At 37.5% G+C, this 23,178-nt stretch overlaps 3 protein-coding genes across 4 annotated transcripts; all 3 read left to right on the forward strand.

Moving 5' to 3' along the window:
- The first annotated feature begins 1,311 nt into the window (after positions 1 to 1,311).
- LOC136277031 (intelectin-like) lies at positions 1,312 to 3,532 on the forward strand. Its single transcript, XM_066158642.1, has 3 exons — positions 1,312 to 1,437; positions 2,186 to 2,219; positions 2,805 to 3,532. Exons 1-3 carry the CDS (start codon positions 1,375 to 1,377, stop codon positions 3,530 to 3,532), a joined length of 825 nt encoding a protein of 274 aa, XP_066014739.1. The 5' UTR covers positions 1,312 to 1,374.
- A 3,339-nt stretch (positions 3,533 to 6,871) lies between these two features.
- On the forward strand, positions 6,872 to 9,575 carry LOC136277030 (uncharacterized). Its single transcript, XM_066158641.1, has 4 exons — positions 6,872 to 6,893; positions 7,010 to 7,331; positions 7,993 to 8,026; positions 8,614 to 9,575. Exons 2-4 carry the CDS (start codon positions 7,023 to 7,025, stop codon positions 9,048 to 9,050), a joined length of 780 nt encoding a protein of 259 aa, XP_066014738.1. The 5' UTR covers positions 6,872 to 6,893; positions 7,010 to 7,022; the 3' UTR covers positions 9,051 to 9,575.
- Positions 9,576 to 16,545: 6,970 nt separating this feature from the next.
- LOC131786750 (uncharacterized) lies at positions 16,546 to 22,957 on the forward strand. Of its 2 annotated transcripts, none has more exons than XM_066158503.1 (4): positions 16,546 to 16,612; positions 16,726 to 17,050; positions 21,207 to 21,240; positions 21,817 to 22,957. In XM_066158503.1, exons 2-4 carry the CDS (start codon positions 16,739 to 16,741, stop codon positions 22,512 to 22,514), a joined length of 1,044 nt encoding a protein of 347 aa, XP_066014600.1. In that variant the 5' UTR covers positions 16,546 to 16,612; positions 16,726 to 16,738; the 3' UTR covers positions 22,515 to 22,957. The 2 variants fall into 2 exon arrangements, with proteins under 2 accessions (XP_066014600.1, XP_066014601.1); XM_066158504.1 differs by having other exon boundaries at positions 21,841 to 22,957.
- Positions 22,958 to 23,178: the final 221 nt, after the last annotated feature.

The following is a 23,178-nucleotide window of genomic DNA, read 5'->3' on the forward strand; positions in this document are numbered from 1 at the left end:
TGTATTGTCAATAACGCGAACCTTTTCGTTATCGCGAACTTTAAGTCAGGTCACCACAGATTCTCGCCTCCTCATATCCAAATCATTCATTGACGAACCTATGATTTTTTCTCATATCACAAAATTACTTGACTCTCCTCCGCAAATATTCTGACAGAACGTTACTATTTAATCAATATACTTGCTGCTCTTCCCTGAGAGAAAAGCCTTGTTTTTCGGACTGTATATCTAATTTTTATAAATTTTTGCGATGTTTTTGTTTCTACTTTATTAAGTAAAAACGAACGAATAAAAGCAAAAACAAACAAAAGACATCAAGAAAAAAAGGCAGAACGAAAATCAAAATAGAAATCATTAAAAATCACAGGGAGGGGTTCTTTCACTTTTGTAGCAAATTCTCGGCAGTATTTAGTATATTTAGCCTGCCCTTTTAGCACGTTTTATAACGGTAGCCAACAATATGCGTCATCATCAAACTTGTAATTGATCCAATTCTTTCGCCGAATTATGCAAGCCTTACTTTTTATTTTATGGTTTATTTCCATTCAGGAAAGTAACTCCTCTTTGCCAGGTTTTTCATACAAAAGGCTGTGTTTTCATGTTCAGTTTTAATTTTGTCTCTTACCAATTTCCTTTTTTCTTTTTTTTTAACTTTGCATTTCGAATTTTTGATTTCTTCATTGTTACATAAAAGAACTTTTTTCAGCCTTCCGGTATTTCCATATTCTATTTACCTAAAAGTCATGATTATTGCATTATAAACCTGCAGGACTTGTGCATTTCATTTAAAATGTCAAAATAGAGTTGTGGAGTAATTGGAAACGTGTTGTTAAGAAAACAAAATGTCAAAGCTGTATTACTATATCCAAATAGAAAAATTGACTATCACGCGAAGATCACGGAATCATTAAATTTATAATTTATATTAACGATACAGATCTGTTCACAAAGGTTTCTGTGTGTCGTGCGGTGTTTTTCCATCAAGAGAAAAGGGTGGGTTAAAATTTCTGTAGCTTTCTGATTTTTCTGTCTTGTTTGACTATTTTGTCTATAGGCAGGTAATTTATATGTTTCAGACGTTTACTAACTATACCTGATTTTGTCTCAAGATTCTCTTGACAGATGTTACTTCAAGTCGAGTACCGATTTGCATTCGTCTTGTTCTTAGCGGCAAAGACAGCAGAAGGAGCCGGAAATAGTGTTTTCTTTCAAATCAAAGAAAATAAATTTTTCAGCTTTGGAGAAGAAAGCCTTTTGTGGTCTGGGACGGGTTCTTTGCTTTCCTGTTCTGTTTTGTGTATGAGGCAAGCCTCTTGCAGAAGTGCAAACTTTCTGGAAAAAGCTGGACTTTGTTATCTTCTTCGCGACGAAAAAATGCAAACACGTTCAGCAACTGGGCGGCTTTTAGAGCGAGATGGCTCTTTCTATTTAAAAAAGGTATTTCACGTTGATTTTTTTTTACATGTTATAGTTTTCGGATGACAACTTGCGATCATTTTAGCATTATCACGACCCAGCAAACCGTTGCTCGGTCTTTCTCATCAGAGGGAAGACTTTTCACAGCAAAACTGATTACTGTTACTATCATTTCAAGAGACAAAAACTGTGACAAATTTAATTTCAGTTAAAACAAAACTACGAAAAAGACCAGAGCGTTTAATTCATAGCGCGCCGAAGTAATAAAAAAGGGAAAGTATGAAAATGCATGAATATTCATAAAGAGCAACATAATCAATGGAGATACGCTTTAAAAAAAGGTATTTTGGTTTTATTAACTGAGTTAATGATGTTCATTGGCCGCCTTCAAGAGATTTTAGAGCTGACGTCTCGAGCCATGGCCATCCCTCAGCTTTAAAAACTCAATGTTGGCCAATTTACATTATCGGTCGATAAACCAAATTATCTTGTTCTAAACCCCACCGTCTTAACACCACCGCTTCTTTCAAAAATTACCCCCTTTGGTTAAAAAATGGAGACGACAAAGACCAGTTACCAGAATTCACTTCAAAATCAAGCTTATCAAACATAGCACATAAATTATTCAGTTATAAGCTGAAGCCACCAACAACTGAGAGCACAAAAATTACTGACTAATGAGCTTTCAAGAACTTCGTATGCATGCGCATACGCATGCATGCACGAGGTATGGGTATTAACTGATATGTATTGTTTGACTCCAATGCAGGTTGACCTCCCAGGAATAACCGCTTTAACCCAAGGTGAGAGCGTAAGATTAGTGTTGATATTGGTAACTGGGAGACAGATTTAAACTGTTATATTTAACTCTCTACAGCCTATCGTTAGTGTGCATATTCTACAGGCATACTGTTCTCTACACATTTCCTAAGGTACTGACAAAGAGAATTTGTTCGTCAACCAAGAGCTTCGTTAGTTGGTGATCATTTCCTTTATTTTCGGGATTCTGATTCAGGGTGATTTTCTAATGAAAAATTAGATGCCAGTCACTCTTAGGGGTCAAATGATTAATGAAATGTTGAAATTAGCTAACTAACTTTCATACCACAGACAAACAAGACGCAAGAAAAAAAAACGGGAGTTAGGCATTGCATGGTTTTGAAATATCAAAATTGTGACATCGTAATATAAAGTTGGAAAAATCATAAAATGTTAAAACTGAGTAAAGCTTGTCTAAAATATCGTTGAATTATCGGGTCGATGAGCACCTTAGGGAATAAGGATTAGATGATGAGTTGGAAACAGAGAACTGGCCTTCAATACAGAAATCCAGTTTTAATCATTAAAAAACGTGTTCTCCATTTTTTCAAAACCTTGTGACCCAATAGGTCAAACTATTCCTTCGCACTCTGGTTCAACTCAACATTCAGTGGGACACTCGTGCAAGACCCTCCTCAGGAAGAATCCTACTTCAGACTCTGGTGTTTATTGGATTGATCCTATCGGTGGATATCAGACCAACGCTTTCAAGGCTTACTGTGATATGAAGACCGAGGGAGGAGGCTGGACACTAGTATGGAGCTATTCCTTTACTAATTACAGTCATTTTAACAGTAAATCGAATGCGATCACTCCGAGGCCAAATTGGCGGGTGAGATCTGAAGTAGATGTTCCTATCTCCACAACTCCTCCATTAAATGAAACAGACTACAACGCCATGAACTTCAGACTCTGGAAACAACTCGGCAGACAGTTCCTCATCAAGAGCAACATAAACAACTGGCTGGTTTGTCATCCGGGAAATGGCAGTTTGGTTGATTGGCAGGAAGGTGATGTCAACTGTGCGATCATCAAACACGTGACTGACCCTAGTCACAAGGTGGTCCCTTCCAAGTTTTCACCGCACCCGCAAAATGGGTATGGACCGCTGCTCTCTTTGAGTGGGCTGCCGAAAAGCTTTTATTACTATTTTGACGGTTACACGGGGATGCATTGGCCTACCCATGATCCTCAGGGAAGAAATAAGCCCAACCAAAAGACAAATGTTGTTGATCCACATGGTAACATTTTCACATTTTACCCGGAAAAATCGTTGCATTACCTGGCAAACAAGTGACGAAAATTAATCAACGTATTAGCTAGATCGTGTTATTCTGATCGAACTCTTAACTCCTCCAACTTTTTTCCCAGTCTAAAAGCATTGCTACCAGAAAGAAGAATTTCGGATCAGATTTTGGAAGCTGAAGGTTCATGCTTGATTCGCTCTTATGAGATGAGCACGAGCGAGATCTCCTATTTTGCTGAACACTCCATAAAAAACATGCGCCAATTGGTAACGCAATAAAAAAAAATGTGTAACGCAACACAACAGACAGCTTTCTAAAAGACATTACAGTTTGAACTCAAACGTTAAAATTGATGTTAATCTGCACAGGATATCTATTACACAATCACTCCATTAAACATGTTTAGAACTATAATTTGCCTTGTAAACCTCAGACTATTCAACAGCTGGAGACTTGATGGGGAGGGGTGGGGAGCACCTCTACATTTGACCTAATAGAATTTGCCCTACTCGACAGCTGTAGGCTTGATGGGGGAGGGGTAGGGAGCACCTCTACATTTGACCTAATAGAGTTTGCATTGCCCAACATGGTTTGGTGATCATTTCGGGCCTTACAAAGGGTATGTAGGTTCTTCTTCATCCAGCGTATTAAGCAGCTACGACGAGTTGCTGTATCACGAGTCCAAACTGACTTGTTTTCTGCACCAAAAGGCCTAATGACACAATCGAGAGAACATAGAACACCCAAGGGAAGTAAACATTACTCATCTGACACCGGCACACAAAGCGAATTTAAAGAATCAAAGCGGTTAAAAAGATATGTGAGAGACATTTTAGTTCGAGCTTGAAAAAGTCATCAAATACATATTACTAAATTTAATAAATGCAACAAATAAATTTAAAGGAAAACATTAGAGTGAAAGGATTGCTCAATGAATAGCCGATGATATTTGAATATATTTTAACATAGTAAACGAAGTTCCGAGTTGTAAAAACATTATTTCTGCGAGTATATTCGGCCGAATTTGACTTAAAATTCAAAATGTCTTCCTCTGAGATGAGGCTGTTCCATCCGTCTTAAATGTTTACGAGATCTGATGGTGATTTTAGCCGGACAGAAATTAAGCTTTTCATTCTTACAGTTTGCACTTAAAAAATCGATTATCAATCAATGCCAGATATCTAACAGGATAGAATTTTTACTCTAGATTTAATGGTTTTCTCTTTTTTAGGTGAAATAGCACATTATAGTCTTTTCGGTGTTTCCATATTCTGTTTGTCTAGACGTTATGATGATTGCATTAAAAACCTGCAGGACTGCAAGGTCATAATAGAGTTGGGAGTAATTGAAAATTTATTGTTAGAAAGCAAAATGTCAAAGCTATATTGCACCACTCAAAGAGAGAAATACACTTTCAGACGAAGATCACAGAATCAGCAAATTTACAATTAACACTAACGATGCAGATCTATTCAGAAAGGTTTCTGACCGTCGCGCGGCGTTTTTCATAAACGAAAAGCGTAAGTAAATATTCTCTGCCTTTCTGATTTTTCTGCCATTTTCTCAACAAGTAGGCAATTTGTATTTTCATATGTTTACTAAATAAAAAAAATTTGTCGTAAGATTCTCTTGACAGATGCTATTTCAAGTCGTGTACCGATTTGCTTTCGTCTTTTTCTTGGCAAAGACGACAACTGAAGGATCCGAACATGGCGTTTTCTTCCAAATCAAAGAAAACAGCTTTTTCGGTTTCAGTGAGGAAAGTCTCGTTTGGTCTGGCAAAACTGACTCTTTGCTTTCCTGTTCTGCTTTGTGTGGGCGGGAAACTTCTTGCAGAAGAGCAAACTTTCTAGAAAACCAAAGACTTTGTCACCTTCTTCGCGGCGAAATGCAAACAAGTTCAGCAGCTGGGCATCTTTACCAGCGAGATGGTTCTATATATTTAACAAAGGTATTTGCCATTGATGATATGTTGCAGTACATTCTCTTGAAAACACTGTCAAATTAATAACTATTGCAATTTGATTAAATTTATTTATGTGAATAAAACGTTGGCTTGTCTTGTCAATAACGTGAACCTTTTCGTTATAGGGGTTGATCGCGATCTTTAAGTCAGGTCACCACAGATTCTCGTTTTCTCATATTCAAATCATTCATTGACGAACCTGAGGTTTTTTCTCATATCACAAAATTACCGCTTGACTCCCCTCCGCGAATATTCTGACAAAACGTTACTATTTAATCAATATACTTGCTGCTGTTCCCTGAGGGAAAATCCTTGTTTTTCGGACTGTACATCTAATTTTTATAAATTTTTGCAATGTAATTGTTTCTACTTTATTAAGTAAAAACGAATAAAGGCAAAAATAACAAAAGACATGAAGAAAAAAAAGCAGAATGAAAAGCAAAATAGAAATCATTAAAAATCACAGGGAGGGATCCTTTCACTTTTCTAGCAAATTCTCGGCACTATTTGGTATCTGTACATTTAGCCTGCCCTTTTAGTACGTTTTATAACGGTAGCCAACAATATGCATCATCATCAAACTTGTAATTGATCCAATTCTCTCGCTGAATTATGCAAGCCTTACTTTTTTCATTTCCATTCAGGAAAGTGTTACGAGTGTCGATGTAAAACAGGGTTGTTTCTAGACAAAACTCAGGATCGTCGGTAACAACAACAAACTGTTTTATTTCCACGCACTTGACTTCACTAAGCTTCCTCGCAAATCTCTCTCTCTGTTCGATGGAACTGTCGCTCTTATATACATAAAGTATAAGGATCTAGAAACTTCTCTAACGAACTAAATTTAGTAGATTAACACGGTTTCTAAATTTGAACAATCACGTAAGTAATAGAACGTTCCAGAATGTTCTCTTTACTAGAAGGTCACGTCTAGATGACTTAGGATTCTAGAATGCTCTATTAGAATGTTCTGGGCTTTACTTAGACAATTTTTCGTAACAGAAAGTAACTCCACTTTGCCAGGTGTTTCATACAAAAGACTGTGTTTTCATGTTCGGTTTCAATTTTGTCTCTTACCAATTTCCTTTTTTTTCTCTTTTTAACTTTGCATTTCAAATTTTTTATTTCTTCACTGTTACATAAAAGAACTTCTATTAGCCTTCCGGTATTTCCATATTCTGTTTACCTAGAAGTCATGATAATTGCATTATAAACCTGCAGGACTTGTGCATTTCATTTAAAATGTCAAAATGAAGTTGTGGAGTAATTGGAAACGTGTTGTTAAGAAAACACAATGTCAAAGCTGTATTGCTATATCCAAATAGAAAAATTGACTATCACGCGAAGATCACGGAATCATTAAATTCACATTTAATATTGTTGATACAGATCTGTTCACAAAGGTTTCTGTGTGTCGGGCGGTGTTTTTCCATCAACAGAAAAGGGTTGGTTTAAATTTCTCTTCCTTTCTGATCTTTCTGTCTTGTTTGACTATTTGGTCTATAGGCAGGTAAGTTATATGTTTCATACGTTTACTGACTATACCTGATTTTGTCTCAAGATTCTCTTGACAGATGTTACTTCAAGTCGAGTACCGATTTGTATTCGTCTTGTTCTTAGCGGGAAAGACAGCTGAAGGAGCCGAAAATGGTGTTTTCTTTCAAATCAAAGAAAACAAATTTTTCAGCTATGGAGAAGAAAGCCTTTTTTGGTCTAAAACGGATTCTCTGCTTTCCTGTTCTTTTTTGTGTGTGAGGGAAGCTTCCTGCAGAAGTGCAAACTTTCTGGAAAAAGCTGGACTTTGTTATCTTCTTCGCGACGAAATATTAAGTTCAGCAGCTGGTCGGCTTTTAGAGAAAGCTGGTTCTTTCTATTTAAAAAAGGTATTTTACATGTATATTGTTTTACATGTTATAGTTTTCGGATGGCAACTTGCGATCATTTTAGCATTATTACGACCCGGCAAACCGTTGCTCGATCTTTCCCATCAGAGGGAAGAGTTTGCACAGCAAAACTGATTACTGTTACTATCATTTCAAAAAAACAAAAACCCTAACAAATATAATTTCAGTTCAAGAAGACTACAAAAAAGACCAGAGCGTTTAATTCATAGCGCGCCGAAGTAATAAAAAAAGGGAAAGTATTGAAATGCATGAATATTCATGAAGAGCAGCATAATCAATGGAGATAAGTCTTAAAAAAAGGTATTCTGGTTCTATCAACTGAGTTGATAATGTTTATTTGCCGCCTTCAAGAGATATTAGACCTGACGTCTCGAGCCATGACCCTACTTCAGCTTTAGAAACTCAATGTTGGCCAATTTACATTATCAGTCGATGAAATAAAATTATCTTGTTATAAACCCCACCGACTTAACACCACCGCTTCTTTCCCCGTTTGGTTAAAAAATGGAGACGACAAGACCATTACCAGAAGTTCATTTCAAAATCAAGCTTATCATCCAAAGCATGAGCGTTCAAGAACTTCGTATGCAGGCATAAGGTATGGGTATTAACTGATATGTATTGTTTGACTCCAATGCAGGTTTACCTCCCAGGAATAACCAGCTTACCCAAAGGTGAGAGCGGAAGATTAGTGTTGAGATTGGTAACTAGGAGACTGATTTAAACTGCCATATTTAGCCCCTTATAGCCTATCGTTAGTATGCATATTCTCCATACCAGTCTCTATACATTTCTTAAGGTCCTGACAAGGAGAATTTGTTTATCTATCAAGAGCTTCGTTAGTTGATGATCATTTGCTCTATTCTCGTGATTCTAATTCAGGGTTGATTTTGCGATGAAAAAATAGATGCCAGTCATTCTTAGGGGTCAAATGATAAATGAAAAGTTGAAGCAGCTATTTAACTTTCATACCGCAGACAAACACAACGCAAAAAAACGGGAGTTAGGCATTGCATGGTTTTGAAATATCAAAATTGTGACATCGTAATATAAAGTTGGCAAAAATAAAAAATGTTAAAACTGAGTAAAACTTGTCTAAAATATCATTGAATTGTCAGGTTGATGAGCAAGTTAGGGAATAAAGATTAGATAACGAGTTAGAAACAGAGAACTGGTCTTTAATACAGAAATCTTTGTGAAATCCAGTTTTAATCATTTAAAAACGTGTTCTCCATTTTTTCAAAACCTTGTGACCCAATAGGTCAAACCATTCCTTCGCACTCTGGTTCAACCCAACATTCAGTAGGACACTCGTGCCAGACCCTCCTCAGGAAGAATCCTACTTCAGACTCTGGTGTTTATTGGATTGATCCTATCGGTGGATCTCAGACCAACGCTTTCAAGGCTTACTGTGATATGAAGACCGAGGCAGGTGGCTGGACACTAGTATGGAGCTATTCCTTTACTAATTACAGTCATTTTAACCATCACTCGAATGCGATCACTCCGAGGCCAAATTGGCCGGTGATTCCAAGAGTGGATGTTCCTGTCTCCACAACTCCTCCTTTGAATGAAACAAACTACAACGCCATAAACTTCTCACTCTGGAAACAACTCGGCAGGCAATTTCTCATCAAGAGCAACATAAACAACTGGCTGTTGTGTCATCTGGGAGGTGGCAGCTTGGTTGATTGGTAGGAGGGTGACGTCAACTGTACGATGATTAAACAGGTGCCGGATGATCCGAGTAACACGTTGGTTCCTTCCCTTTTTCTTCCAAACAGGTTGCCCAAAAGCTATGGACCACTTTTCTCCTTGAGTAAGTCGTGGAACACCGTGTACTACTATTTTGATGGCTCTACCATGGACCACTGGCCTACCCATGATCCTTCCGGAACAAATTCGCCCAAAAAAATGAGAAATGTTGTAAATCCACATGGTAATATTTTCATTCGAGGCTTATAGCCAAGGCAGACTGTAACAAATTAATTCTCACACACAGAACGTCCAAAGGCCGATTACTTACTTTGTAAATATGAATACATTACCCAAGTGATAACAATCGATGAAATGATCAGTTGTCTAATTTTATGTTGCACCAAATCCTCATATGCTTAGAGCTTCGAAAAGGAAGAATCTCGCACCTAATCATGAAGCTGACGTTTTAAACATATTGTAGGGTTAGACGAGCACAAGGGAAGTGTTGGCTACGTTGATCATGTAAAATCAACTGATTATCTAACTGGATTCTGTTTTTAGAGCAATTTTCAATGGGTGCCGAAAGTAACCCAAGATTGCTTTGTTTGTTTACCGACGATTCCCCATAACCTGAGACTTGAGGAGAAGCTGTAAAGGGCTCGAATTACCTTGAACATGATTTTAGTTCTTCGGAACTTAGTATATTGTTTGTTAGTGCTAGTCATTGTTCGCACCTTTTATTTCTTAGCCATCCTGTGGCGGAGCTCGCAGCGCGCAGCGAAGCCCCATACTTATTAAAAATGGTTACTAAACTAATATCAAACTCGATTTTAAAAAGGATTGTGTGTCATCAGTGCAAGAACAAGTCGAAAGTTAAAATTACATTGCTTCCAGATCACATGATACGAAGGAATTTTAAACAGAAGTGGAAATTCCTTCTCTTTAGTATTTTAAATGCGATATAGTTATTAAGGTAAACTAACCTATACATTGCTATTATCTTTTGTAAGACTGTATGACAGTGTTGTTAGCTGCATAAGGGTAGAAAAAATGTCTGTGGGGTATGTAGTGTTAAAATAAAGAGCTGATGTTGATGCAAACGGTGACATCGAGAGTCGAGCCCAACAAAGTGAAAAATGATTGTTCGAACTTTAAAACACTACCAAACATATATTACTATATATTACTGGTGTTTTCATTAAAATAAAGTATTGGAAAAGTATTGCTAAGAAAACAAAATGTCCAAGCTGTATTATTATACTCAAATAGAAAAATGGAATTTCAGATGAAGATCAGGAAGTCAATAATATTACAATTTGTACTACCGGTGCAAACTTATTGAGAAAGGTCTGAGTGTGTCGCGCGGTGTTTTCCATTGAAATAAAAGGGTGAGTTAAAATTTGTCTACCTTTCTGTCTTGTCTGACTATTTTGTCTATATGTAGGTAATTTATATGTTCCATACATATACTATTTATAAGTTTGTGTTAAGATTCCCTCTCGGCAAGTCGAGTATCTATTTGCATTCGTCTTGTTCTTGGCGGCAAAGACAACTGAAGGATCCGATATTGGCGTTCTCTTTCAAATAAAAAAAACCACTTTTTTCAGCTACAGCGAAAAAAGCCTCTTTTGGTCTGGAAAAACTGATTATTTGCTTTCCTGTTAGGCTTTGTGTGCGAGACAAGCTTCGTGCAGAAGTGCAAACTTTCTGGAAAACCCATAACTTTTTACCTTCTTCGCGGCGAAATGCAAACAAGTTAAAATAAAATGACAAATTTTTGTTTCATCTGTTGCATCCGTTTTAAAAATTTTAAGGCCGTCAAATTTTGTCAGCGTCCGATCTATTCATAGGACCAGCCAAAGGATTTCACCTCCAGTCTGCACTTGTAAAATGTTTATGATGATAGAAAATTTGTCAAATTAAACAACTTTTTCGCCGGTGCGGAATGGCCCTAATTCTCTTTCCTAGCTACAGTGTGAGGGAGATTTTTTGATAGCGATAAAGATAAAGATAATTTCATTAAATAACAACTCCACATACTTTTTGATTCAGCTCACCAAATCTACCTAATAGATTCGATCGGTCGTTTACACTAATTTGCGTTTAATATTGGTTCCTTGTTTGATGCTCATAACTAAATTTAGGTCGCCAGCTCCAACTTCCGTTACAGGGCTAAAGCACACATAGAGGATACTTTGCTAGACTCACTTTTAATGATGAAATTGTTTTTCTAATTTTAAACTATATGATGGTAAAGTAAAACACTTCTCCACCCCCTGGTTCTGACCAGCACTTACCTAACAGTAACCTCACGCCATACTCTCCTCAAACAATTTCCAAGGACGTCCTCGAGTGTTTATTGGATTGATCCTGATGGTGGATCCCAGGTCAACGCTTTTAAGGCTTACTGTGACATGGATACTAATGGCGGGGGCTGGACACTAGTATGGAGCTATTCCTTTACTAACGACAGTCATTTTAGAGATGATTCAAATGCGATCAGTCTAATAGCAAATTGGCCGGTTACGAATAAGGTGAATGTTCGTATCTCCACAACTCCTCCGTTAAATGAAACAGACAAATCTTCAGACTCTGGAAACAACTCGGCAGACAGATCCTCATCAAGAGCAGCATAAACAACTGGCTAGTGTGTCATCCGGTAACTGGCAGCTTGGTTGATTTGCAGAAAGGTAACGTCAACTGTACGATCACCAAATACGTGCATTACGTGGCAGACCCTAGTAAATCATCTTCGGCGCCTTCCAAGTTTTACCAAGCACCAACTATGGACCAATGTTCTATTCGAGTGGGCGCTGGAACGGCACCTTTTATTATTTCAATAGTTACACAGGCAAAAATTGGCTTACCCATGATCCTTGTGAAAGAAATAGGCTCAACCAAAAGAAAAACGTTCTTGATCCAAACGGTAACATTTTTATTCGAGCCGAGTAGCAGACAGACAATAACAAACCTTTACACACATATCTCCCAGAGCTAGTTAACTTATCTGCACAAAATCATTACATTACCTTGAAAAAGTGTGGCGAGAATCATCTGGAGAACCTAGAGGGTCTTATACTGATAGAATTCTAAATTCCTCTGTCGTGTTTACTGAGAAAAACCCCACCAGAAGGGAGAATTTAGGACCAGATTTTGGAGGCTGAAGCTTGATTCACTCTTGCAAGATAAGAACAAGCAAAGCAACAGTTATACTCATCATGTGAAGTCAGGGAATTATTCTTCAGAATTTTGCTTTCCAATGGAGTTTTAGAGAATTAAAATCACTTCACAAAACTCTGACTTAATGAGGTGCTAGTCACTATTACAGAGACTTCGTAATTTTTTTAAAATTTGTTTTTGTATGCCTTTTTCTTCTTTGTTTTTGTACAACAAAATTTAAGTTCTTGATGTTTTTAATAATAACTCCCTTTACCGATATTGCTTACAAAACTCGTGCCAGCCACTAAGTTAGTTAATTGCAATCAGCTAGAGCAATTTTTAGAATGAAATTAATAAATAAGGTTCACTTAAGGAAGCTTGGATCAATCACCACATTAAATAATTGACGTCACAGCTTTATATATATTTAAGGCGCAAAATAACGGGTTTAGTAACGAGCATTACTTAATAGTAAAAACATATTTTCCCAGTAACAAAGTTTCAAAACGGTATACCACTTGGTTCTAAAGGGTGCATACCTTTCCAAGACACTTCAATTTCTTTTCTACTATATGTTGAAACTTAGTTTGCCTTCTAGGCTAACTACCTTCGAAATGCTAATAAAAACAACTTGTATTTCATGTTAAGACCATAGTGTTTGCTTTTACTTATTCTACATTTATAAACCGTAATTGATATATTTCAGGAGCTTTCCAAAACCACTTTGGGTTTTTTTGGCAATTGAGTACAGCTACCTGACCAAATAAATTCTCGTTAGATTTCTGGATATCATTACAGGTGTTTTTGCCTTTTATGATTGTTTTCTCTAACTCATTCCTTAAAAAAGGCAAATTAAAGCTGATCTTTACTTCAAGGTTTTGAATCACGCATTCTGAACATCTGAACACTCAGTCTCATTTCCAAAAAAACTCGCACACCCATACCTTGTCCGATCCCCGAATGAATGATAAGTATTAACAAATAAAACAGAGCATAAAATCCTTTTAGATTGTACTCGAATGCATTACGTTTGTTTTTGTTTGAGAAACAAAACTCGATAAAATCATGAGGAGTAAAGATGTGCTCCTGTATCAATATGCCTAAGAGCACTCAACAGACAAAAAGGGAGAGACCTTGTGGTAAACGACAAGCTATCTTTAATGGCCGGAAGAACAACCTTTTCCAACATCCGGGAATCTCTGAATACGGGTTTGACAAATTAGGGCATGTCACGCAATATGTTACAGCTCCCAATGTTACTTTTCTCATCGATGATGGCTTTAAAATTTGTAAGTGACGTCTCTTCAAATTGTTGCAATATATTAAGTAATAATCCAACAGAGTTCTCTTCCTTTGATTGTTCTCCGTTATGTCATTATATCATTTTAATTTCCTTTCTTGCAGATCTTTGCTTGGGACATATTTGCTCTCATAAGGGCTTTTTCGGTAACACCAAAGATATCCGCCAAAGAAGATCAGGGCATGTTCTTGCGCATAGAAGAAAACGGTTTTTTTGACAATGAAAATGCTCTTCAAGGTGAAAAGGTTGACTCTACATTGACCTGTGCTCAAATGTGTCGCAGAGCAGCTGCTTGCAAAGGAGCAAACTTCCTGGCGAACAAAGACTTGCTTTTTGGCGAAGGAAAACAAGCAAGAAAGTTGGAGAGATTTGTAAAATGAGATGGTTCCTTCTATGTAAAAAAGGTGTTTCATAGAGTTTTGTATATTTTGCCGTTACCATTTTGTGTTACCATTTCTTTATTATTCAGTGCGATCACAAATGAATAAAACTTTCTTTGAGAGCTAGATATTTTAGGTAATGCTATGCGGTTGTTGTTTTTCATTTTATTGTTTTCTTTCACATGTTTATGTTTCAATTTGGTTTTCATAATCTTTTTCCTAAAGCTCGACTGGAAATTTTATGTTTTAATGTCGGAAATGCTTTATAGCCGGAAAACCTAATCAATAAAAGACATTTGTCGCCATGTTCTATCGTATCCGTTTCGTAAATGTTCGTTTCTCCTTCTCATTTATTTACTTTTAAATTTTAGAAAAGAAAATTGCACCTGTCGCTTTTATCTGTTTGTACCCGTTCAGGTTGTCTAGATAAAAAACTAATTTAAATGACCCGTGATAAAATTCCACAAGCTAAAAGTTAAGAAACTTATTAGATAAAAAAACCCAGAGTTAAAAATATGACAAAAATTAAACTTCGTCTTGGTTTACTTCACGGGTTGTCTCTCCAGGAATATCTGGCCCACGAGGTATGTAAACATATTCTGTGTCCACCATGTCTTCCTTGTACTCAGAAGGGCTCCGTAATTAAGACCAATTCTTTGAATAGAAGCAAAACTGTTCGGAAGAACTGATTGTCCCACACCTTTTAGTGCACTCCAAGGAAAAATGTACGCAAGGAAAATTAGTTGACCCCACTCCAACATAATAGCACCCCTTGGCTCAAGCCAGCATTTAGTAGTACTGTGAGCAAGACTCTCCTCAACTAATGTCCCACTACAACATCGGGTGCTTATTGAATTGGTCCTCAAAGTTCTCTGTGACATGGACACTGATGGGGGAGGTTGAACTTCAACGGTAAGGAGTTATTCCTTCCCTATATCATTAATTAGACTAATTTTTATGATGGTTCAAATGCACATCACCCCGAAACTGAAAAGAGGTGACACTAGTCAAATTTTTAAACCGATTGGTACTAGATTGAATTATCGATAAATAGCCCAACCGTTGAACAAGCTAGGGAGTAAATCCTACTTCTGATCATCAAACGTGTTGCTATCCTCTTTCCGAAACTTCTGTGACCCTATAAGTCAAACCATTCCTTTGCACTCTGGTTCAACCCAGCATTCAGTAGGGCAGACCCTCCTTAAGAAGAATCCCTCTTCAAACTCCGGTCTATTGGATTGACCCTTTTGGTGGATCTCAGCTCAACGCTTTCAAGGCTTGCTGTGATATGGAGACTGATGGAGGAGGCTGGACACTAGTATGGAGTTATTCCTTTACTAATTACGGTTATTTTGACGATAAATCGAATGCGATCACCCCGAGGCCAAATTGGCCGGTGAGATCTGAAGTGGATGTTCCCATCGCCACAACTCCTCCATTAAATGAAACAGACTACAACGCCATGAACTTCTCACTACGGAAACAACTCGGCAGACAAGTTCTCATCAAGAGCAACATAAAGAACTGGCTGGTTTGTCATCCGGGAAATGGCAGTTTGGTTGATTGGCAGGAAGGTGATGTCATCAAACAAGTGACTGACCCAATTCAAGGGGTGGTCCCTCTAAGTTTTCAACTGACCAACAAAATCGGTATGGACCGCTATTCTATGTGAGTGAGCACTTGCCCAGCTTTTATTACTATTTTGACGGTTACACAGGAAAGCATTGGCCTACCCATGATCCTCTGAGGAAAAATGGGTCCAACCAAAAGAAAAATGTTGTTGATCCACATGGTAACATTTTTATTCGAGCCGAGTAGCAAAGACAGTAAAAAAAACTCCTACATACATATATCTTTTAGAGGTGATTGAATTTTTAAAATCATTGCATTACTGGTGTGCCATCCGAGAACTGACAGCTTGGTTGATTGAAAGGGAAGGTGACATCAGCCGTCAGATCATAAAACACGTGACTGACAGGTACAAAGATACACCGGCATCTTCACGTTTTGAACGAATAGTAAGCTGGATCGATTTTTTAAACCGTTTACCTGTACTATTATTTTAATGGTTCTACAGGGCGTAACCGGCCTGTCCATAAACCATATGGACAAAACAGACTCAACCATTTAAATGGTGTCGCTAAGCCTTATGGGAACATTTCATTTGCTAGTTTATGAAAGTTAGTTGTTCTCTGATGAGCACCTGTTCCCGTTATCCGTATATTTCTTATAGCATATTAACTTAGGGAAGGGTATACAAAACACTTATAAGAAAAATTCAAGTGAAACGAATTCATATTGTTTGATTAGTTTTTCTTGCTAAAACAGCTGGTAAAGAAACAGAGAGTGCCCAACTCCTCACGAATTCACTGGGCCTCTAAAATATAATTTTTATCGACTTCAAGTGCTAAAATTATTCCATTTACGCAGGAGCCCATCACTTATTCCCATATTCTGTTTACCCAGAAGTCAAGTCATGATAGTTGCATTATAAACCTGCAGGACTTGTGCATGTCATTTAAAATGTTAAAATTGAGTTGTGGAGTAATTGGAAACGTGTTGTTAAGAAAAACATGTAAAAGCTGTATTACTATATGCAAATTGAAAAATAGACTGTCAAGCGAAGATCACAGAATCATTAAATTGACAATTTATATAACAATACAGATCTGTTCACAAAGGTTTCTGTGTGTCGGGAGGTGTTTTTCCATCAACGGAAAAGGGTGGGTTTAAATTTCTCTTTCTTTCTAATCTTTCTGTCTTGTTCGACTATTTTGTCTATAGGCAGGTAATTAATATGTTTCATACCTTTACTAACTATAAATTTTGTCTCAAGATTCTCTTGACAGATGTTACTTCAAGTCGACTACCGATTTGCATTCGTCTTGTTCTTAGCGGCAAAGACAACCGACGGAGCCGAAAATAGTGTTTTCTTTCAAATCGAAGAAAATAAAATTTTCAGCTATGGAGAAGAAAGCCTTTTGTGGTCTGGAACGGGTTCTTTGCTTTCCTGCTCTGTTTTGTGTATGAGGCAAGCTTCTTGCAGCGGTGCAAACTTTCTGGAAAAAGCTGAACTTTGTTATCTTCTTCGCGACGAAATGCAAACAAGTTCAGCAACTGGGCGGCTTTTACAGCGAGATGGCTCTTTCTATTTAAAAAAGGTATTTCACATTAATTTTTTTACATGTTATAGTTTTCGGATGACAACTTGCGATCATTTTAGCATCATCACGACCCAGAAAACCGTTGGCCGATTTTTCCCATCAGAGGGAAGACTTTTCACGGCAAAATTGATTACTTTTACCATCATTTCAAGAGAAAAAAACTCTAACAAGTTTAATTTCAGTTCAAGAAAACTACGAAAAAGACCAGAGCGTTTAATTAAAAGCGCGCGGAAGTAATAAAAAGGGGAAAGTTTTGAAACGCATAAATATTCATGAAAAGCAGCATAATCAATGGAGATACGCCTTAAAAAAATAGATATTTTAGTTTTATCGACTGAGTTGATAATGTTAAGAGGCGATCTCTGTAAGAGCGGTCCAGGGCATTTCGCATCGGAAAAAAGTTTTCCCTCAAACTTTTCCCAATAAACTATCTTTGGTTACAAGTAAATAAAACCACATTAGTTTCTGGAAATACGTTAACATAAAATTCTTAGAGCTCTCATAAGTCAAAGCTGCAAAAGGCCCTTTTTTGACATCTTGCGACATCGAAAATTTCAAAAGTTGAATAGCTCGGTCCTCGTATCACACCGCATGCAGCAAAAAATATTTTTTATTCTTAAAGTGTGTGATATATAAGGTGTATAAAATGCATTTCAATTTTGATATTCGTTTATTCAGAGGCTCGTCAAAATTTATTTAAAAACACTCGTTGAACAGCTTTCTGAAATTGGTTAAAAGTACTCTTTCTTTCTTGGTTGATATTGCTCAAGTCCAGACCAGACCATTAAAAACGCCGCTTGATTTCTGCTAATAAGATGTTTGGCTGCAGAAAAATATAAAAACATCTTGCACTTACTGATTTTCTTCGCCGAGGTGACTTCAAGCTTTTAGCGATATTGCTAGCGTGACAGCCGATTATGCAAATTAGTTCATTGAGCAAACTCCGACCGTTTTATATGAGTAGCTCAATAAATCTTAGATTTTAACCATTTTAAGTAGAAAATACAGTAGGACAGAGCTTTAAAACCACACTGATTAATACTTTAAGCTTTTCAAAAGGCCAAAATTTGACAATTTTTAATATCTCGTGACGAAAGACGTCAACAACAACATATCGAATATCATAATTTGATTAGCGCTCGCGAACTTATTTAAAAATTTGGCTTCTGTTATTTCACATTTGAGTTCTGATGGCTTACGCTATTCAATCCTGTATGAATATTTCAAAACCAAACTACAGGATTCTATTTAGTGTAACCGGCGATAACAGCACACACAGAAATACACCATGACCATTGACTCTGTCACGTAAACGGACAAACTGTGTAATTGTCCTGAATACTTCTCATGTCTAAATAAAGCAGCGATTGCTCGGATTTCTAGCTGAAAGGGAAAAAAAATGATATTTGGTCGTCACGCCTGTCTGCATAACAGTCCCTTCTCATAAGTTTGAAGAGTTCTTGTGAAAAAGGATATCGCATTTGCATAATTAACGGGTGGACGTCATAACTAGATTGCATAACATCTGCACTCCGAAATCATTTCCTCCATTTTTGCAAGAGGTGCTGCATTTGTATCTTGCATTTGGAATGCGAGCTCAAAATGTTTGCACATGTCTCTTAGCATCTTGACTTTGAGGCTAGGCAACCTTGCTTCTCTTGCCACGAGCACACGTCATAGATATCAAACATGATTGGATGTTTCAATCCTATCTCATCCATTACTGTGTTCCTCGCCTCTCTCTGAAACCTACCCAACTGCATTGTGTACTCAGAAATAGCGCCTTTTACTCCTTCAAAAATACTCTTCAGCTGCTCACAATCCTCACACCTCACGTTGTGACTGTGACTGCATACTTTCTGAACGTCAGTGTTACCAGCATGACTCAGTGCAAAGACCCTAGAGTGATCGGTACATTTTCTATCTTCCGCTTCGTAGCGATTACGGTATGTAGTCTTCAAATACAACTTGCTCTCCTAAAGCCTCTTCCCAACTTCTTTACCCTAGTCCTTTTCTGCTCCCACGCTTTCCAATTCGTCTATAATTTGGAGAAAAATCTTTGAAACCATCCGCTCCCTCAGCTGCAGTATTGTCTAAACCTCTATAGAACGCCATACATCTTAGAAATGGCCTTTGAGATTTGCAAATTGACAGAATACCGGCTCTTTACCCATTTGGAATCGCTACCAGGGTGTGTCGGATACTGGCACGCTGAACTTTGGCGCCAGAACTTCCCATAAGTGTGCCTATGCTTTGCGCAGACCCACATTTTGCCATAACTGAGTCTTCTACATCGAACAGGCCAGCCCTTGCAAAGATAAGCTCTCCTTCTGTGAAACTCTCTTTTAACAAATGGATTAAGCAGAGATGACTCTTTATTGAGTCAGTACTCTGAGGCAAGTTAAACAAACCGGAAACTCCTCGTCAGTCTCCGAACGAAGTTTCTGAGGAACGCGACTGAAAACAGGACTTCTTGTGGCGAATACCGTTTCAAGGATTTTTTTTTTATTAATCCCAAGCAAACCAGTACCGAAAGAGACATATGAATTACAGCTAATAAAATTACACGCTTTACGATATAAATATAGCTAATTTTTGGAAAAATGAGGTGAGACGTAACGTAATAATTTATTTCCTCAAAAATCGCGGGGTCCTTTTTCAAAAGAACTCTCTAGAGTTCTGAATAGAAACTTTCATAAAGACCGGTGTGCAGGCAAAATTTCTCTTATTTCTGCCGACCAGAATTCTGATCCAAAAGGCGATGTTATCGCTGCTTTATTACGAAGGGAGAAGCAATTCAGGATAATTACACAATTGAATTATGTGACAGTGGTCACGGTGTATTTCAGTGTGTGCTGTTATCGCCGGTTACACCAAATAGAATCCTGTAGTTTGGTTTTGAAATATTCATACAGGTTTTAATAGCGTAAGCTGTCAGAACTCAAATATGAAATAACAGAAGCCAAATTATTTAAAAGGGGTTTGCGAGCGCCAATCAAATTATGACATACGATATGTTGTTGTTGACGTCTTTCGTCACGACATAATAAAATTTGTCAAAATTTTGGCCTTTTAAAATGTTTAAGGTATTAATTGGTGTGGTCTTAATGCTTTTCCACTATATTTCCTATTTTATTTTCTACTTATAATGGTCAAAAGCTAAGATTTATTCAGCTACTCACATAAAACGGTCGGAGTTTGCTCAATGAACTAATTTGCATAATCGGCTGTCACGCTAGCAATATCGCTAAAAGTTCGAAGTCACCTCGGCGAAGAAAATCAATAAGTGCAAGATGTTTTTATATTTTTCTGCAGCCAAACATCTTATTAGCAGAAATCAAGCGGCGTTTTTAATGGTCTGGTCTGGACTTGAGCAATATCAACCAAGAAAGAAAGAGTACTTTTAACCAATTTCAGAAAGCTGTTCAACGAGTGTTTTTAAATAAATTTTGACGAGCCTCTGAATAAACGAATATCAAAATTGAAATGCATTTTATACACCTTATATATCACACACTTTAAGAATAAAAAATATTTTTTGCTGCATGCGGTGTGATACGAGGACCGAGCTATTCAACTTTTGAAATTTTCGATGTCGCAAAAGGTCAAAAAAAGGGCCTTTTGCAGCTTTGACTTTTGACAGCTCTAAAAAAATTTATGTTAACGTATTTCCAGAAACTAATGTGGTTTTATTTACTTGTAACCAAAGATAGTTTATTGGGAAAAGTTTGAGGGAAAACTTTTTTTGGATGCGAAATGCCCTGAACCGCTCTTACAGAGATCGCCTCTTAATTGGCTGCCTTGAAGAGATTTTAGAGCTGAAGTCTCGAGCCATGACCAATTTACATTATCAGTTGATAAATTCAAATTGTCTTGTTATAAACCCTACCGACTTAACCCCACCGCTTCTTACTAAACTTATCCCCTTTAGTTGACAAATGGAGACGAAAATACCAATAACCAGAGGTTCATTTAAAAATCAAGTTTATCATCCAAAACACATAAAACGTTTTGTTATAAGCGGAAGCTACCAACAACTAACAACACACAGTTACTAACCAAGAAGCCTTCAAGAATTTCGTATGCATGCGCATAGGCATGCATACATGAGTTATGGGTATCAACTGATATGTATTGTTTGACTCCAATGCAGGTTTACCTCCCAGGAATAACAACTTCAACCCAAGGTGAGAGCGGAAGATTAGTGTTGAGATTGGTAACTAGGAAACTGATTTAAACTGCCATATTTAACCCTCCATAGCCTATCGTTAGTATGCATATTCTCCATACCAGTCTCTGTACATATCCTAGGGTACTAACAAAGAGAATTTGTTTATCTATCAAGAGCTTTGTTAGTTGATGATTATTTCCTTTATTCCCGTGATTCTGATTCAGGGTTGATTTTGCGATGAAAAATAGATACCAGTCACTCTTAGGGGTCAAATGATTAATGAAATGTTGAAAGCAGCTATTCAACTTTCACACCGCAGACAAACACGATGCAAAAAACGGGAGTTAGGCATTGCATGGTTTTGAAATATCAGAATTGTGACATCGTAATATAAAGTTGGCAAACATCAAAAATGTTAAAACTGAGTAAAACTTGTCTAAAATATCGTCGAATTGTCAGGTCGATGAGCACCTTAGGGAATAAGGAGTAGATGATAAGTTGGAAACAGAGAACTGGTCTTCAATACAGAAACCCAGTTTTAATCATTTAAAAACGTGTTCTCCATTTTTTTCAAAACCTTGTAACCCTATAGATCAAACCATTCCTTCGCACTCAGGTTTAACCCAGCATTCAGTAGTAGGTCACTCGTGCCAGACCCTCCTCAGGAAGAATCCTACTTCAAACTCTGGTGTTTATTGGATTGATCCTTCTGGTGGATCTCAGGCCAACGCTTTCAAGGCTTACTGTGATATGGAGACTGATGGAGGAGGCTGGACACTAGTATGGAGCTATTCCTTCACTAATTACGGTCATTTTAACCATGAATCGAATGCGATCACTCCGAGGCCAAATTGGCCGGTGAGATCTGAAGTAGATGTTCCTATCTCCACAACTCCTCCATTAAATGAAACAGACTACAACGCCATGAACTTCTCACTCTGGAAACAACTCGGCAGACAGGTGCTCATTAAGAGCAACATAAACAACTGGCTGGTGTGTCATCCGGGAAACGGCAGCTTGGTTGATTGGCAGGAAGGTGATGTCAACTGTACTATCATCAAACAGGTGACTGATCCAAGTCACGAGGTGGTCCCTTCCAAATTTTCAACATTCCAATATGGGTATGGACCGCTGTTCTCTTTGAGTGAGCCCTGGCCTAACTTGTATTACTATTTTGACGGTTGCACAGGATGGGATTGGCCTACCCATGATCCTCTGGGAAGAAATAGTCTCAACCAAAAGAAAAATGTTCCTGATCCACATGGCAACATTTTTATTCGAGCCGAGTAGCAAAGACATAATAACAAACTCTTGCACACAAATACTTCAAGAGGTGATTAAATTCTTAAAACTTGATTTCATTACCCGGAAAATCATTACATTACCTGGCAAACAAATGACGAAAATCAATCAACGTATCAGCTAGATGGTGTTATTCTGATAGAACTCTTAACTCCTAGCAATACTTTTTCACTGAAAACAAGTTGGACTGGAAAGAAGAATTTCGGATCAGATTTTAGAAGCTGAAGGTTCACGCTTGATTCGCTCTTATGAGATGAGCACGAGCGAGATCTCCTACTTTGCGGAACACTCTATAGAGAACATGCGCCAATTGGTAACGCAATAAAAAATGTGTAACGCAAAACAACATTTAGTTTTCTGAAAGACAGTACAGTTAACACTCTAAACGTTAAAACTGATGTTAATCTGCACAGGATATCTATTAAAAAATCACTTCACTAAACATGTTTAGAACTACAGTTTGCGATGTAAACCTCAGATTACTAAACAGCTGTAGACTTGATGGGGGAGGGGTAAGGAGCACCTCTACATTTGACCTAATAGAGTTTGCCCTAACGACAGCTTTAGGCTTGATTGGGGAGGGGTAGGGAGCACCTCTTCATTTGACCTAATAGAGTTTGCCCTTCCTAATAGGATTTGGTAATCATTTCGG

This window comes from Pocillopora verrucosa, chromosome 11 (genome assembly GCF_036669915.1).
Source record: "Pocillopora verrucosa isolate sample1 chromosome 11, ASM3666991v2, whole genome shotgun sequence".
NCBI lineage: Eukaryota > Metazoa > Cnidaria > Anthozoa > Scleractinia > Pocilloporidae > Pocillopora > Pocillopora verrucosa.

What these genes read in the sequence shown, in the direction of transcription:
- LOC136277031 (XM_066158642.1), top strand. Translation starts at nt 1,375, where the DNA reads ATGCAAACACGTTCAGCAACTGGGCGGCTTTTAGAGCGAGATGGCTCT. An exon ending in GCTCTTTCTATTTAAAAAAG is followed by an intron (nt 1,438 to 2,185) that starts GTATTTCACGTT and finishes ACTCCAATGCAG; the next exon opens with GTTGACCTCCCAGGAATAAC. An exon ending in AATAACCGCTTTAACCCAAG is followed by an intron (nt 2,220 to 2,804) that starts GTGAGAGCGTAA and finishes GTGACCCAATAG; the next exon opens with GTCAAACTATTCCTTCGCAC.
- LOC136277030 (XM_066158641.1), top strand. Translation starts at nt 7,023, where the DNA reads ATGTTACTTCAAGTCGAGTACCGATTTGTATTCGTCTTGTTCTTAGCG. An exon ending in GTTCTTTCTATTTAAAAAAG is followed by an intron (nt 7,332 to 7,992) that starts GTATTTTACATG and finishes ACTCCAATGCAG; the next exon opens with GTTTACCTCCCAGGAATAAC. An exon ending in AATAACCAGCTTACCCAAAG is followed by an intron (nt 8,027 to 8,613) that starts GTGAGAGCGGAA and finishes GTGACCCAATAG; the next exon opens with GTCAAACCATTCCTTCGCAC.
- LOC131786750 (XM_066158503.1), top strand. Translation starts at nt 16,739, where the DNA reads ATGTTACTTCAAGTCGACTACCGATTTGCATTCGTCTTGTTCTTAGCG. An exon ending in GCTCTTTCTATTTAAAAAAG is followed by an intron (nt 17,051 to 21,206) that starts GTATTTCACATT and finishes ACTCCAATGCAG; the next exon opens with GTTTACCTCCCAGGAATAAC. An exon ending in AATAACAACTTCAACCCAAG is followed by an intron (nt 21,241 to 21,816) that starts GTGAGAGCGGAA and finishes GTAACCCTATAG; the next exon opens with ATCAAACCATTCCTTCGCAC.